General features: G+C 46.2%; 2 protein-coding genes across 2 annotated transcripts; one reads left to right on the forward strand and one right to left on the reverse strand.

The window, feature by feature from the left end:
- The first annotated feature begins 1,813 nt into the window (after positions 1–1,813).
- Positions 1,814–3,229, forward strand: LOC100845141 (deoxymugineic acid synthase 1). Its single transcript, XM_003579761.4, has 2 exons — positions 1,814–2,648; positions 2,777–3,229. The coding sequence occupies exons 1-2, from the start codon at positions 1,929–1,931 to the stop codon at positions 2,999–3,001; spliced, it is 945 nt and encodes a 314-aa protein (XP_003579809.1). The 5' UTR covers positions 1,814–1,928; the 3' UTR covers positions 3,002–3,229.
- A 1,088-nt stretch (positions 3,230–4,317) lies between these two features.
- On the reverse strand, positions 4,318–14,425 carry LOC100832730 (probable protein phosphatase 2C 37). The gene is made up of 4 exons (XM_003580880.4): positions 14,168–14,425; positions 12,890–13,240; positions 12,287–12,395; positions 4,318–4,884 (listed from the first exon to the last, which is right to left on the reverse strand). The coding sequence occupies exons 1-4, from the start codon at positions 14,423–14,425 to the stop codon at positions 4,553–4,555; spliced, it is 1,050 nt and encodes a 349-aa protein (XP_003580928.1). The 3' UTR covers positions 4,318–4,552.
- Positions 14,426–14,595: the final 170 nt, after the last annotated feature.

Below are 14,595 nucleotides of genomic sequence, written 5' to 3' on the forward strand. Positions count from 1 at the left end.
TAGTAATTTTAAGTTCATAGTCCTCTCCTCATTACTTCCTTTTTTGCACATACTTGGTTCTTAGAATGCACATTCTTATCAAACCCTTCCAAGATCGAGTGTACCATACGTTTCCAGCTATTATAGATAGTCGTGGCAAGCCACAATTTTTTAAACAAACATAACAGCGAGATCATTTGTTTATTTATTTTTACAAACACAGGTTTCAAGGGGGTTGCTTAAAAGTCAAAACAAGTACTAGTACTGGCTCCAAATTATGTGCTGGAGAACACGATTAAGAAACACTCGTGTGTGAATCAGACAATGAGACAAGGGCCATGTATTACGGGTGTCCTTAATTTGTGTGTTCCAGAGGCTGATTTAACTAAGATGATGGTACCAATTGATGGTTCCCTCCTTGGGACAAAAGGAAAATCAAAATAGACGGCGAATGCTTTTGTCGAGGCGTGCGAACGGCATGTTCTATGCTGGTTCAGGAACGCAGAGATTCTTCAGAAAGCTTACAGAAACGCTAGTCTAATTCTTGCAGGAACATTGGAAGACAAGACTCGTGCACCCTATATAGACGGGGAAAGAAAAAAAAAAATCCCCTTTTCGTATTCGCTCATGGGAGTTTCAAAATGAGGTCTAGGCGAATTGGAAATTCCTGCATTTTCCTCACCCCAAGCAGATATAAAAGCAAAAATTCCTCAGATTTTCCTTTGCTTAATTCCTTTGGTCAAATGGATGAATATTATGATCAAAGAAAGATTTTATATTTGTATGTTTCTACTCTATTTCTCTACGAGTCACAAGATGTACAATATTGTACGATGGTGTAGCATGCCTTTTATTATGGAAACAATTGCCACACATTAATAGATTGTGTACAATACTAGTCCGTACAATTTATTGCAGATAAATCCACCTATCCAAATGGTCTAGAACCACTCCTAAGATATGACAATTACTTACCATGGAGGCAGGGACAACAAGAGCTTCTGATGTTTTAAGAAATTCCTGGCTCAATCAAATGACTCTTAATATTATTCTTTTTAAAAACTTCATGCAAGTGTTATTTGTCTTTGGATTCTTTTTTCCTACACTACAAAACACTGTTTGAAAAATCAACCTCGATATACAGCTTGGCTCTGTGCATTGATGTCCTCGTGAAAATCATTACTGCCCTGCTACTCTAAAAAAAGAGAGAAAAAGTAATAACCCCTGTGCTTAATGAAGCACATTTATGTGGATCATGATGATAAAGTACGGATGCACTTTAATCTCTCTTCGAGGACAGAACACGCAGCCTGGTTTCATGGCAGGCCGGAGAACTTTCAAAGCACTGGGCCGGGAAGGGCCCAAACTTGGCCTGGAAGAAGGTCGTCAAGACAGAAATCGTCATACATGACGCATGGTGCGATACTTGAAAAAAAAAAACATGACGCATGGTGTTGTTCTCTCAAAACAAAAAACGTGACGCATGGTGAAGAGAAGATAGACAGACACATGCTGACATGCGTAGTGGTTAATTCGCCTATGCCAGCTCCTCGTGCCAACTTAAAAAACTAGAGTTGTGCAGGTTTGAAATTGACAAAATCCATGTCGATGAACAGTCCACCACTCGAGATGTAATCCAAAATTGACCGCTGGCTGAAGGTAATATAACCATCTCTCAGAAGATAATCCACTTTTTATACGGTATATACGAGAAACAATCTCTCAGAAGAAAACGAGACTAGAGAATTTTAAAGTCGCTCGTTATAAATTCCGAATTTTAAAAGCATATACTCCGTGGACTATTGCGAGATAATATCATGCTCTCCCACGAGTCCTGTTATTATTCTCTGCCATGACGTGTGAAACGTACAGTATTAATCCACGCCAATAATGTTAATTCTGCAAGACCCAAACCCAAATCCCCAATCCCAAGCAAGAACTAGAGCTCCATGTCCATGGCGACGAAGGAGATCCCGTGCGTGACCCTGAACACGGGGCACCCGATGCCGGTGCTGGCCTTCGGCACGGGCTCCTCACGCCCGCCGGCGGACCTGTCCGACACCATCTTGCACGCCGTCCGCCTGGGCTACCTTCACCTGGACACGGCGTCCATCTACGGCACGGAGCCCGCCGTGGGCGCCGCCGTGGCCGAGGCCGTCCGCACCGGCGCCATCGCCTCCCGCGCCGACCTCTTCGTCACCTCCAAGCTCGCCATGGCCGACGCCCGCCCCGGCCGCGTCGTGCCTGCGCTCCGCGCGTCCCTCGCCCGCCTCAACCTCGACTACCTCGACCTCTTCCTGATCCACTGGCCCGCCGCCGACGTGTCCTCGTCCCCGGCGCCGGTGGAGTTCGACATGGAAGGGGTCTGGCGGGACATGGAGGAGTGCCAGCGGCTGGGTCTGGCGAAATCGGTCGGCGTCAGCAACTTCTCGGCCGCCAAGATGTCGGCGCTGCTGTCCCTGGCGGCCGTGCCGCCCGCCGTGAACCAGGTGGAGATGAACGTCGGGTGGAGGCAGGAGAAGGTGCGCCGTGTCTGCGCCGCCCACGGCGTCGTCGTCGCCGCATACTCCCCGCTCGGCGCCAACGGCGACGCCTGGGGCTCCGACGCCGTCATGGAGAGCGCCGTCATGCGCCAGGTCGCCGCCGCCAGGGGCAAGTCCGTCGCCCAGGTAGTAGCCAAACAAAAGAAAATTCCAATTTTTAGTAACAAGATTGTCTCTGAATTCTGAAACAAACTTTGAGGATTGATTTGATTTTTGATGAGTTTTGAGGATCGATTTGATTTGGTTTCGTGAAGGTGGCGCTGAGGTGGGTGTATGAGCAGGGGGTGTGCTTGGTGGCGAGGAGCTTCAACAGGGAGAGGCTGCAGCAGAACATGGCCATCTTCGACTGGGAGCTCGGGGAAGAAGACATGGCCATGATCGCCACGATTCCCCAGAGGAGAGCTTGCAAGGGACAGCATGTCGTTTCGCCCAATGGGCCGTACAAGTCATTTGAGGAGCTCTGGGACGGCGAGATTTGATCTGACCATCTTTCTGAGTATATACTGTATTTCTTCTCCTTTGAACAATTTGCTGTTTGCAACAAACTCTGTTGTTAAGCCGTAGTAAGGGTATGATTAGTGATGAGTGAGATGTGTGACTTTTGATGCTGGATACTGTATATACCATTCGATTCTACGTGTAAATTCCTGGTGTACTTTTATCCGCATAAATAAATAAATCCTGGTGTACTTTGTGGTTGCACAAAATGTGTTTTTGTTGCTGCAATCCAGTTGTATGGAAGCAGGTAGCAAGAAAGTACAGAGAAAGAAACACTCGGCGGGGAATTGTTCAGCAAAGAGTGTTGGCCTGAAACACTCTTCTGTCCGTTTCCAGACATGTCAGCAAGATTACAGATCGAGCGCCCTTCTCTGTATCAGCATCATACCCAGAAAGAAAGAATCTGCTGGCGATGACATACACTATCTGAATCGCACATATGATCTGCTGTTTTCCAGACTCTGAATCGAATCGGGCGAAAGAAAGAAGGGCGATGATGCTGTCCCAGAAATTTGTTGCAGACATTGTTGGCGATGATGCTGTCCCAGAGAAGGGTGCTGGATTCAGAAAGATCCAGGCATGCATATGATCTGCTGTTTGCAACAATCTGCTGTTTTCCAGACTCTGTTATAAAGCGAAAGAAAGAATTGTTCTCACATTGTTGGCAATGACCTTCGCTAGAGATCCGACATGTCCGCGATTATTGTCCAGATTTCCACCCCTTCCATCTTCATCTATCTTCAGGCCTAGTCTGACAGCTGAATACCTCCAACGCCAAATTGTACAACCGCGATCCAATAATCTTTGGAAAGCATTTGCTTTCAGCCGTACTTGCAAGGATTGAAAATCAAGGCCTCGGTGATTCTGAATATGCAAATATACAGTACAAGATATGGCTGCCCCAACAGCTGACTGAAGTGCAAATGTCAAAGGAAATATGGATGACAAAAATTGGCCTGATCTTTCCGTAAATAAACATGGCTATGTCATGACATCTAAATGCAATCTTATATACAACGCTCTAATTAATTCGATGCATACAACTTTGCAAGTGCCCAAGCTGAAAATGGACTACAAACCTCTGCACTGCAGCGAACAAAATACTAAACTGAATCGCAAGGACACGTTTTGCAATTTTCTGGCTACCAGTCTGACAACCGGAACAAAGCTAAGATCCATGCAAGCATGCAGCTACTCAGGAAATCAAGATCCCTTTTCATGACAGATCATATGCATGCCTGGATGCTAATTGCTATCTACGGCTTGCAAAACACTAACAACAGATGGAATGCAAATAATGAACGAAAAGCGGATCAGAAGACGGGAAGAGCAATGTACATTTGCAACCATGCATTCCTAAACTCTCAGTTCCCCCTCAATTCCACGGCAATGTTTCATCCAAACCAAAGAACAAAGGAAATTTTAGACCACCTCAATCGATCATCCCAGCAAGCAGAAAGCCTTGATTTTTGGTTTGTGAAGTTTCTTATTAAGTTGCAAAGACGGAGGCGATCATCAGCAGGCCTTAATGATCACTCCCTCATCTTGAGATCGATGACGATGGCGCTGATGTTGTCAGAGCTCTCACGGCCGAGGGCGAACCTCCCGAGAGCGGCGGCGGCGACGTTGCAGCGACGCGAAGACTGCTGGTGCTGGCCTTCCGCCGGCGCCGGCGCCGCCGGGAGGTGGAGGTCCGGCGGGGTCCCGTCGTCGAGGCATTGGCGGACGACTTCGCAGGCCATCTGGTTGGAGACGACGTCCCAGACCCCGTCGCTTGCCAGGATCAGGCAGTCGTCGCCTTCAGTCCTCGTCGTTATTTCGATCTCTGGGTCGCAGATCACTTCAGGCTTCAGGATCCTGTGCCCTGCAATCACAAAAGGTTCAAAACATAGTAGTATGAGTTAGATCGATCAGGAATTTATGTTTATGTTTCTGGATCTTGTCATTGCCAATGTCAAACCGGCCACCACGGAAAGAAAAGGGTCTACCCGCAAAGGAAAAAAAGGAAAGAAAAGAGTGGAAAAATCATCTTTTTTAGGCATTTGGTCATCTATGGGCCAAAGAGGCCTACCCAGCCCATTTGCATCTGTTTCTTATTTAAGCCCACACTCCTATTGACGAAGCTAGGGTCCTTAATCGACTTGATCGCGATGTAATTAGACATGCTTTTGTTAGAATTTAACCCTACCATGGTTTTTTTATTGCCATCACGGCACAAGTCTATATATACAACCATAGATATTATGCCAAGCGAGGAGCGCATATTGTCATTGGACTTGGCAAATATAATACTCAAATGAAACAGTCTGTTTGAGTGTAGGGGCGGCTCAGATATTTTGTATGGTCAAGAGCAAAATGCATAAAACCATCAAACCATGGTAAGGCACTTATCGCCCGGGCTTAGGACCGTCTCCGTCTAAATGCAATAAAGTTTTAGAATGGTTGGTTCGACCGAATTGGTGCAATCTTTAGGAAAATACTTTACAAATTTTAAAGTTACTCAAGTGCCATTAATGAGAATAGTTGAGTGATACCGCAGAATCCAAACAAGCTTCTGTTTGAGTCCCAGTGGTCGCAAGTAATTCCGAGGGATGGGTTCCCAAGGCATTTCATCTCTCCTTACAACAGTGCCACATGAACTAACCGGGTTTGCAGTACTTAAGCACCCGCATGTCATCAACAAAGGGCATAGTGCAGCGGTAAACCCAGCACCGGCTTGATCCGAGAAAGGTAAGTATTGATTGACATTGATTCTTGTTTGGCCCTTGCACCCAATATACCCCAAAGCAAGTGTTATTATGACACTCTTTTCTAGAGAAGCATTAATTATCTCGTATTCTCCGAAGCTCAACCACAAGACTCGTAATCTTTTGAGTGGCAATTTCTTCATCACGCTGGCTTGCCCACAAAGATATTGGGCCAAAGAGCAGCTATCATGCAAAGGCCACAACACGCCTTAGCTGTTGCGGTGTGACCAAGCTCTAGAGATCATGGTCCAAATCCTTGCCCTTCTGCGTAGCCCTCATGGCACAGGGTGCTCCCTTAGATTCGATCATCTACTACCCTCAGACTATTAGCACGGGGTGCTCTCATGGCTTGATCAACTGCTATCCTCCCACCATCGGTAAAGGGATTCATATATGCACAATATTTATGGGGAAAAGCAATGGCACATGGAGCTTAGTTCTTAGGTTGGCATGTGTGAAGGTTGTGAGCAACTACTCGTAGGTTTGTAAAGGGTAGCAATGCATGGAGACATAAAACTTTACGTTCATCCCATCACCGCTCAGGTTACCCTTGAAGTAGTATAATTGAAGCCCACTATCTTTAAAGTTACTTTTGTGGCATTGATTCGATGAAGTAACATTGAGACATCAAATCGACGAGAGCCTGATTTTGGATTGGAGTAGTGCATTTGCAATCAACCAGTTGTTTGACTCAAGTGGTCGGTGTTAATTCACATGATCATTACACAAGGCACTGGATCTCTCCTCCAGGCCCCGGTTAAACAAAAATAATTGGAGTAACTTGATGGGTGTAGGCGTATAAGACCCCTTCATTTTCATCATGTGTTTTTTCATAAAAATGAAGATTTTCATATTTCCTTTCCGGTCTCTAAAGAGAGAGGGTGCATACAGCCGTATTTATTACATGCATAATACATGAAACCGGTCAATAATAGCAGGACCGTTGCTCCAAAAACGAGCACCTATGGCAATAAGCCTCCATTATGTTTCTTTTGATTGGATCCATTAAGCTTCCATCTCAGAACTCTTAAGCATTGGCTTTAACACGGAGATTATGCGCACGAGCCTACGTTGCTGGATCCAACAATAGTGTCAAAGGTGTTAGACAAGGGGATCGTCTGTCCCCCTTCCTGTTTAACTTAGCTGCTGAATGTCTTTACAAAATGGTCAAAGCTGGACAACAAAGTGGATCTTCTCTGGGGCTTGTCTCTCATCTGATATATAAAGGTATTGCTATCTTACAATATGCAGCTGACACCATTCTTCTGCTGGAAGATAACTTGGAAATGGCTAGAAACTTGAAACTTGTTCTCTATCTCTTTGAGTCCATGTCTGGTCTCAAAATTAACTTCTTGAAAAGTGACATCACACTGGTCAATACTGATCCACAGAAAGCCCAAACCTATGCAGACCTGTTCAATTGCCAAATTGGTAAGTGGCCCATGAAATATCTTAGCATGCCAGTCACTCCTGATAGACTGCTGGTTACTGACTGGGATATTCTGGAAGAAAAGCTTCTCAAAAGACTTGATGGCTGGAAAGGAAGTGCTTTGTCAATTGGCGGAAGAGTGACCTTCTCAATGCTTGCCTGACTAGCACTCCTACTTATCATATGTCCATGTATGTTTTACCTAAAACAGCCATTGAAAAAATGGATAAAGTTAGAAAGAGATTTTTGTGGCAAGGAGGCCACCAAAAGAAGAAATACCACTTAGTTAAATGGAATCTGGTTTGTTCACCCAAAAAGAAGGGAGGCATGGGTGTGAAAGATCTACTCAGATATAACATTGCTCTTATGGAGAAATGGTGGTGGAAACTAGAACATGAAGAGGGGATGTGGCAAGACATTGTTAGAGCCAAATACTTAAGGGGAAAAGGGATTTTTCATGCTGCTCGCAGACCTGGGACATCAGCTTACTGGGGGGATTCGCTCCACCTAAAACAGATCTATTTACAGGGTAGGTGTGTTGTGATTGGGGATGGTAGATCTACTGATTTCTGGGGAGATGCGTGGTGTGGTCACACTCCTCTGTGCCAGCTGTTCCCTAACTTGTTTGATATCAATCAAGAGGTGGGTTGCACTGTTAGAGAGCTCTGTGACAATAGATGGCGCCTCACTTTTTGGGGTTGGCTGGGTCCTGTCCTGCAAATGGACATAAATAGATTACATGACAAACTATGGGGGGTGGCTCTAACTGAGGAGAAAGATAAACCAAAATGAAAGTGGACCAAATCTGGAATTTACTCTGTGAAATCTATGTATGACAACCTATTTTGGGGTAGGAGGGATAGATCATTTGCACATCTTTGGAAAGCAAAATACCCTTGAAAATCAAGGTTTGGCTTTGGCTGATTTGGCGTAATGCTATTGCCACAAAAGACAATATGACCAGACGTAACTGGATAGGTGATACTAGATGTAAATTCTGTGATAATCATGAAACAATACACCACCTTTTCTTTGGTTGTAGTGCTGCTAAATATGCTTGGAGTGTCCTCAGTATGGCTATTGGCTCTACTACTCGACCAGCCTGTTTTGCACAATATTTTGGGTGGATTTCTCACCACTTGCCGATTTCCCGAAACTTACAAGTAGTGGGGGTTGCAGCACTTTGCTGGGCTCTCTGGAAATTACGTAACAGAGCTTGCTTTGAACATAAGCTGATTCGCTCTCCTTCTGAGATCATCTGCTATGCATGTGCCTTTCTTCGCTACTGGGAAGGCTTACAAACTGAACCGGACAAAACTAACCTCTTGACAGGTACAACAGCTCTTCAGGCTGAAGCTTTGGCACACCATGAACTGCAAGCTCGGCTAGACAGGAGGCTGGGTAGGGGAAGCTCCGGGCCAAACACAAGTCTTCCAGAAGATGATGCAGCGGAAGACACGACACAGGGTGACGAGGAAGACGAAGGCTGATGCGCGAGCAACATAAACCTGGAAGCTATTTTCAGCATCGCTTGTCCCTGCTGTGATGAACGACTACTGCATCCCAGCCCTATGTGCTGGTCACTTCTTTTTGTGAACCTTTTATGTTTGCTGTCAACTTGTGCGTGTGTTCTTGTTAGCCATCAGGCGGCAAGTATGTGTGAACTATGTGGGCAAACTCGGGTGTATTCCGTTATCTTCTGATAGTGGAATCCGATCGAAAAGATCGTTTTAAAAAAAAACAATAGTGAAGGCGAGATCAAGGTCATCATGCATGGTATCAACCCGTATTGCTTGGTCCAACCAATAAAGTCCGAACCGTCCGCCATTATGACAACGCCTTCAACAAGGAGACGATGCACAAACATTGTCTTTTCCAGATCTAACCTATGAAGGCCGGATCATGCGTTAATTTTCACCCCAAAAAAGCTTGAAAAGTTGCTCAAATTATCCATGCACGTTGGATCTTCCCTGAGCTACGCTCTTCTCCATGCGTTCGCCCAAAACCTCCCTGATCTCTTCAGGAGCTACATGTAGACCACCATAATTTATAACAAGCAGAGTACATAAAAGTGTTCAATAGTAGCAAGACCATGAATACCAAAATAAGCACCTATGCCATTAATTAGGCACCCGTGGCGGAGTTGAAATTTTTATTTAGGGTAGGGCAACAGGGTGGGGCGGGCCCCACCTGGCCACACAGCTGGCTCCGCCCCTAGTAGCCGCCATATTCATCTCCAAAGCATTGCCTTCAACGAGAAGATTATGCACATGTGCCAACATTGTTGAATCAAACCATTGGAGGCCAGGTCAATCAAGAATTTTCATCATCGAGGTATACCAACCCTTGTTGTGTGGTCCAACCAATAAAAGCCAGACCAAAGGCTATGCAAAGAACACCTTCAGTTATGAAGACAACACCTTCAGCAAAGGAGATGATGCACAAACATCGCTATTGCCATATCGGACTTATGAAAGTCAAATCACGAATTCTCACCCCAGAGAAAAATGAGAAGTTGTTCAAATCGTCAGCGCCGGGTCTTCTGTAAGCTGCTTCCTCCATCGATGCCTTTGCGCCAAACCACCATGATCTTGTTTGGAGCTACATGTAGACACCATTGCTTTATTGCATGTGGACTATATAAAGTGGCCAACGGTACTATAGCGGGTCCATGTTTGCCAAAACAAGCACCTATGTATTCGTCTTCATACTCGAAATAATTGCCTTCAACAAGGAGGTGCCATTTGCGGTGCTTCCTACGTACCAACACCAGTGGCGGTGGTCATACCCGCCCCTGGAGGTCTGGAGCACTAGTGGCTCGAGGTCAGTGGCGGGCCGTTCCACCGCCACTGGCCTTGAATTTGTCCCGCCACTAGTAGGCTTTTGCGTAGCTGTGCAGATGCGAGCAGACATTATCGGATCCAACCTGTGGAAGCCGGATCAATCAAGAATTTTCATCATGGAGGGTACTAACCCATAGCGTGTGGTCCAACCAATAAAGGCCATGTACACTGTCGCCACGAAGACTGTGCCTGAAGCAAGGAGACGATGCACAAACATCGTTGCTTCTAGCTATGTGAACTATGAAAGGTCGAATAATGGATTTCACGGTAGAAAAATGTGACAAGATGTTCAAATCCTTAGCATTGGATCTTTCTGAGCCATTCCCTTCGTCCATGCCTTCGCCCTAAACCACCATGATGTCCTCAGGAGCAAAGTCTCCGTTGACGGCCGAATCATGTGTTTTCACCACGAAAAAACGTTGACGGCCGAATCATGTGTTTTCACCACGAAAAAACATGAAGAGATGTTCAAATCATTAACAACGGATCTTCCATGAGCTGCTCCATCCATCCATGCTTTCGCCCAGAACCACCAATGACCTCTGGAGCTAGGCGCCCCATGGAATGTCACCACCAGAATGCATGGACTGACTCGATCAAGATCGACCACTCAGTCCTGACTATCAAAGGTCCTTTAGGAGATCCCTACTATTAGGATTGCGTACCCTGGCTATATGGGCCGCCGAGAGAATATCAAGCATATATGGCCACAAAAACTACAACAATCCTATTAATTTGCACACACAACCTTAATAGACATACCAAAAAGATAATCCAGAATAGAATAGAAAACACCTAATAAAAATAGAAAGCATAATAACACTTAGTTTTATTTTAGAAGAAAGACCAGATTTACTAAGAATGAAGAGTTAATAGGATTTATCTAGGTTTCAATTGGCATGGAAGGGTCCTAAAGGCCACCAATTCTTCTTAATCTAAGTACCTAACCTTAACGTACTGTTACTGTTAGACAAACTAATAAAAGAGGGTGGAACTTTGGAAATTGACCAACACCGGCCGCGCGGAGAGATGGACGTGTGGAGATTTCGTCCACATGATGTTTCTTCTTTGTCATCCTATCTGATAATGTAACTAACTGAAGAAACTATATATTAGCAAGTATTTGCGAGTGTTAATTAGACCTTGAATGGCCAGCGTGAGATGGACACAGTCCATTTATATGGGCATTTTCGAGATAAGCCCATTAGTACAACAACCATCAGGCCAAGTGATGTGAGTGACTATCCAGTCAACAATTGCCAAGTATAAGGTGCACTGGAGGCTCATCAAACGATGGTGTTATTCGTCCAATCTCTGTCGTCCATGGTCCAATACAAAAGAAAAGTAGGTACAACCAATACATGGACATGCAAATTCCCCGTGTACCAAAAAGTGTGGAGGAACCTTTTTTTTCTTTAGGGAAAGTGTAGAAGAACCTTAATTTCATAGAACAACTATACCTTACATTTTTATAGTGAAAGACTTACTGACCTTATGTTTTTTAGCGTAAAGCTTTAAAGCGCCACTCTGCATGGTTCGTTAGTGTTTCAGTCAAAATCATCAGTCTTAGTAGAGACTTGTTTACTAAATGGATTCTTTTAGCCCGCAGCACATTTAATTGGTAGACAGACACGGTTATCTTTGCATAAGAAGCTAGACAAGACACATTACACAACTACGTACACAAGGAATAAATCACCCTTTCCGTTTGGTAAAAAAAACACCCTTTTCGATAGATATTTTGGTCGAAAGAATTTTGAAAAGAAATCACACGTGTAAACTCACATGTGTATACACGCGAAATTTTGTTAGGCGTGACTATTTCTAAGTCGCATTTTTAATCAAAAGATTCGGTCGACGTATCAAAACCGTTAGATTAATATCTGGATGATTCCGTCGTTCGTTCCACTGAGGAATTGATTTATCTCTATCTACTTACAAATCAGGCGACTTAAAACTGTTTTTGTTTGACCCTGAAAACGCAACTTCCGATTGTCCCGAAAAGACACAGGCCTTATTGGACTGCAGCTACTTAAGCAGATCAAAGACTTCCTCCAATTAACAAGACCAACAAAATAATGGAATGAACATCTGCATGCATGGCATGCGTGCTAGCTAGCTCGAGAAAGAAATATTCTCACTCCGTTCCAACAAAGAATGTTTCAAATTTGTCAAATTTTGAATGTATCTAGACATGATTTAATAACGTTGAAATGGTTAAAGAGATGTACTTAGTGTTTGACATACCTATTGCGCGGGACATGGCAAGGATCCCTCGAACGCGCGTCGCCCCATTGTGGAAGATGACCCACCCGCCGGCCTCCGTGATCCGCTGCATCTCATCCGGACGGTCCGGCTGCATTTTCATCAATTCCAAGAAATGAAAAAGGAAATTACAGAATGCATGATGAGAAGGAAGCAAGATTGTGCTTCACTAAGTACTTAGTACAGTACTAGTAATAGGCTAATAGCATAAACCTGTTTGCGATTGTTTTTTTAGCGCAAAAGAAACTGTAGTCCGGACACCGGACTAGCCAGAGTCAGGAGACGGCTAGGTTAATTAGCTGCATTGGAGTTCTAAAAAAAAAAAATTAGCTGCATTGGGAGAAGCACGAATTTTAGCGCACGGGCAAGCTAGCTAGTTTGACCACCAGCCTGCCCCGTACAATCAGAGGAGCCCATAAAATTGACGACTAACTACGGGAATGCCACTGCATGGCCTGCTTTAACAATCGCGCTCTCAAGTCCCAGAGACCCAATTAAACACCAACTCTACTAGTCCATCTTGATCATCTGGTGGCCCCACCCTAGATTAGGCAACGGTCAACGGAGACTCCTATGTATATATACCTTGTGGTCTGTGGAGAGCGCCTGGACGTCGCGGCCGCCGTGGCGGGAGATGACGGCGCGGGAGTCGCCGGAGTTGGCGACGACGATCTGGTCGCGGACGAGGAGCGCCACCGCGGCGGTGGAGCCGATGACCCTGCCGCGGAGATCGCAGTGGCACAAGGGCGGGCCCACGTTGCCGCACTGGCAGCAGCTGGCGCCGAGGGCGTCGACGCGCTGGAAGGCCCGGCGCAGCGCGGCGCGCCACGCGTCAGCCTCGTCCTCCAGCGTCGGCTGCTCCTGCAGAAGCGCCGCCGCCAGACCCAGCTCCTCCTCCAGCGCCGCTGGCAGCTCCACCTTGCACATCTCTGCCACCTGCAGGAACAGATAAGAACAAGTTAGCAGCTGATCAGTAAAACGTGTAGTCAGCTTAATTAATTGGGATTGAACTAATGGGTTTTGTTTTGTTTGGCCAGGTGTACGATGTAGAATGCTAGTGTGTGCTGGGGAGCCTGGATCAGTACGTAGAAGAATACGGTGGATGGATGGATGATGCAGCCTGGAATTAATTCACGCCTTAAAGCAAACAGATAACACCAAGCTGAATTTTGTTTTGCTTGGCCAGGTGTACGATCGATGTGCGGTGGATGATGATGCAGCAGCCTTTAATTTTCGGCTACCAAGCTTCCACTCAACCGATGCTAGCTGTTGCTAGTGAGTACAGACGGAAGTTTGTAATTTTGTGCACTTTGAAACGGAAGCCGCATAAAAAGATGACAGAAAGTCAGAAACTGATCCAAGATGTAATTAAAGTTAATTGCATCACGAGGCGGCCCAAGGAATACTAGTGGTAACAATACAGCTAAAGGAATGGTCAGATCTTTTCCTGCGGGCTGGAGCTGGATCAATTAAGCGCAGGCTAATTACACTACATAGGTTTAAATATTTTCCTGTGGGCTGGAGCCTGGATGAGCACGTAGGCAGAAGAATACGGTGGATGGATGGATGATGCAGCCTTTTTTCGGCTTCCACTGCATCAATGCGGTTGCTGGCGAGTAGAAACGGGGCTCTTTGCAATTTTGTGGCAAATGCATGCATGCGCTTTGAAACGGAAGGGAGCGAAAGCTGGAAGAAACGCACGTATAGCAAAAGCTGGAAGAAACTGAAGGCGTAAACAAGAAAACTGCTGTTTGTGTGGGCTGGCCGAATGATGGAGATCAGTAAAACAGTAGTGTAGAAGCTAATGATGATGGAGATGATGAGAAGATAATTAAGGGAATTAATCAAGGCCGGTTGACTCACATGAGGTCCGCCATGGCCGTCGAAGACGGCGAAGAAATGCACCGGAGAGCCGTCGGCCCACACGCAGAGGCCCGGGCGGAGGGCCACGAAGTCCTCCATCTGGCGCATGCGCCCCGAGAGCGCCACCGATCCGAAGGCCACCGGCGCCGCCGGAGCCCCGGGCGCGCGCAAGGCGCAGACGATGACGGGGCGGGTCCTGGGCGCGCGGACGAGGCGCCTGCTGCGGTTGTTGGAGCCCTCGCCGCCAACGCTAGCCATGTCGCAAAGGCCGGTCTCGAGAGCGGAGGAAGGAGAAGCAGGCAGCAGGCAGCAGGCTAGGAGAGAAGAAGAGAGCGCAGGAGAAGGCAGGGGAGGTCTGGCTGGAGATGTATATAGGGAGGATGGCCGCAAGCGAGTCACGCTCTGCATCACCTTGGAAGGGCCCACGC

Source organism: Brachypodium distachyon, chromosome 5 (assembly GCF_000005505.3).
Source record: "Brachypodium distachyon strain Bd21 chromosome 5, Brachypodium_distachyon_v3.0, whole genome shotgun sequence".
Lineage (NCBI taxonomy): Eukaryota > Viridiplantae > Streptophyta > Magnoliopsida > Poales > Poaceae > Brachypodium > Brachypodium distachyon.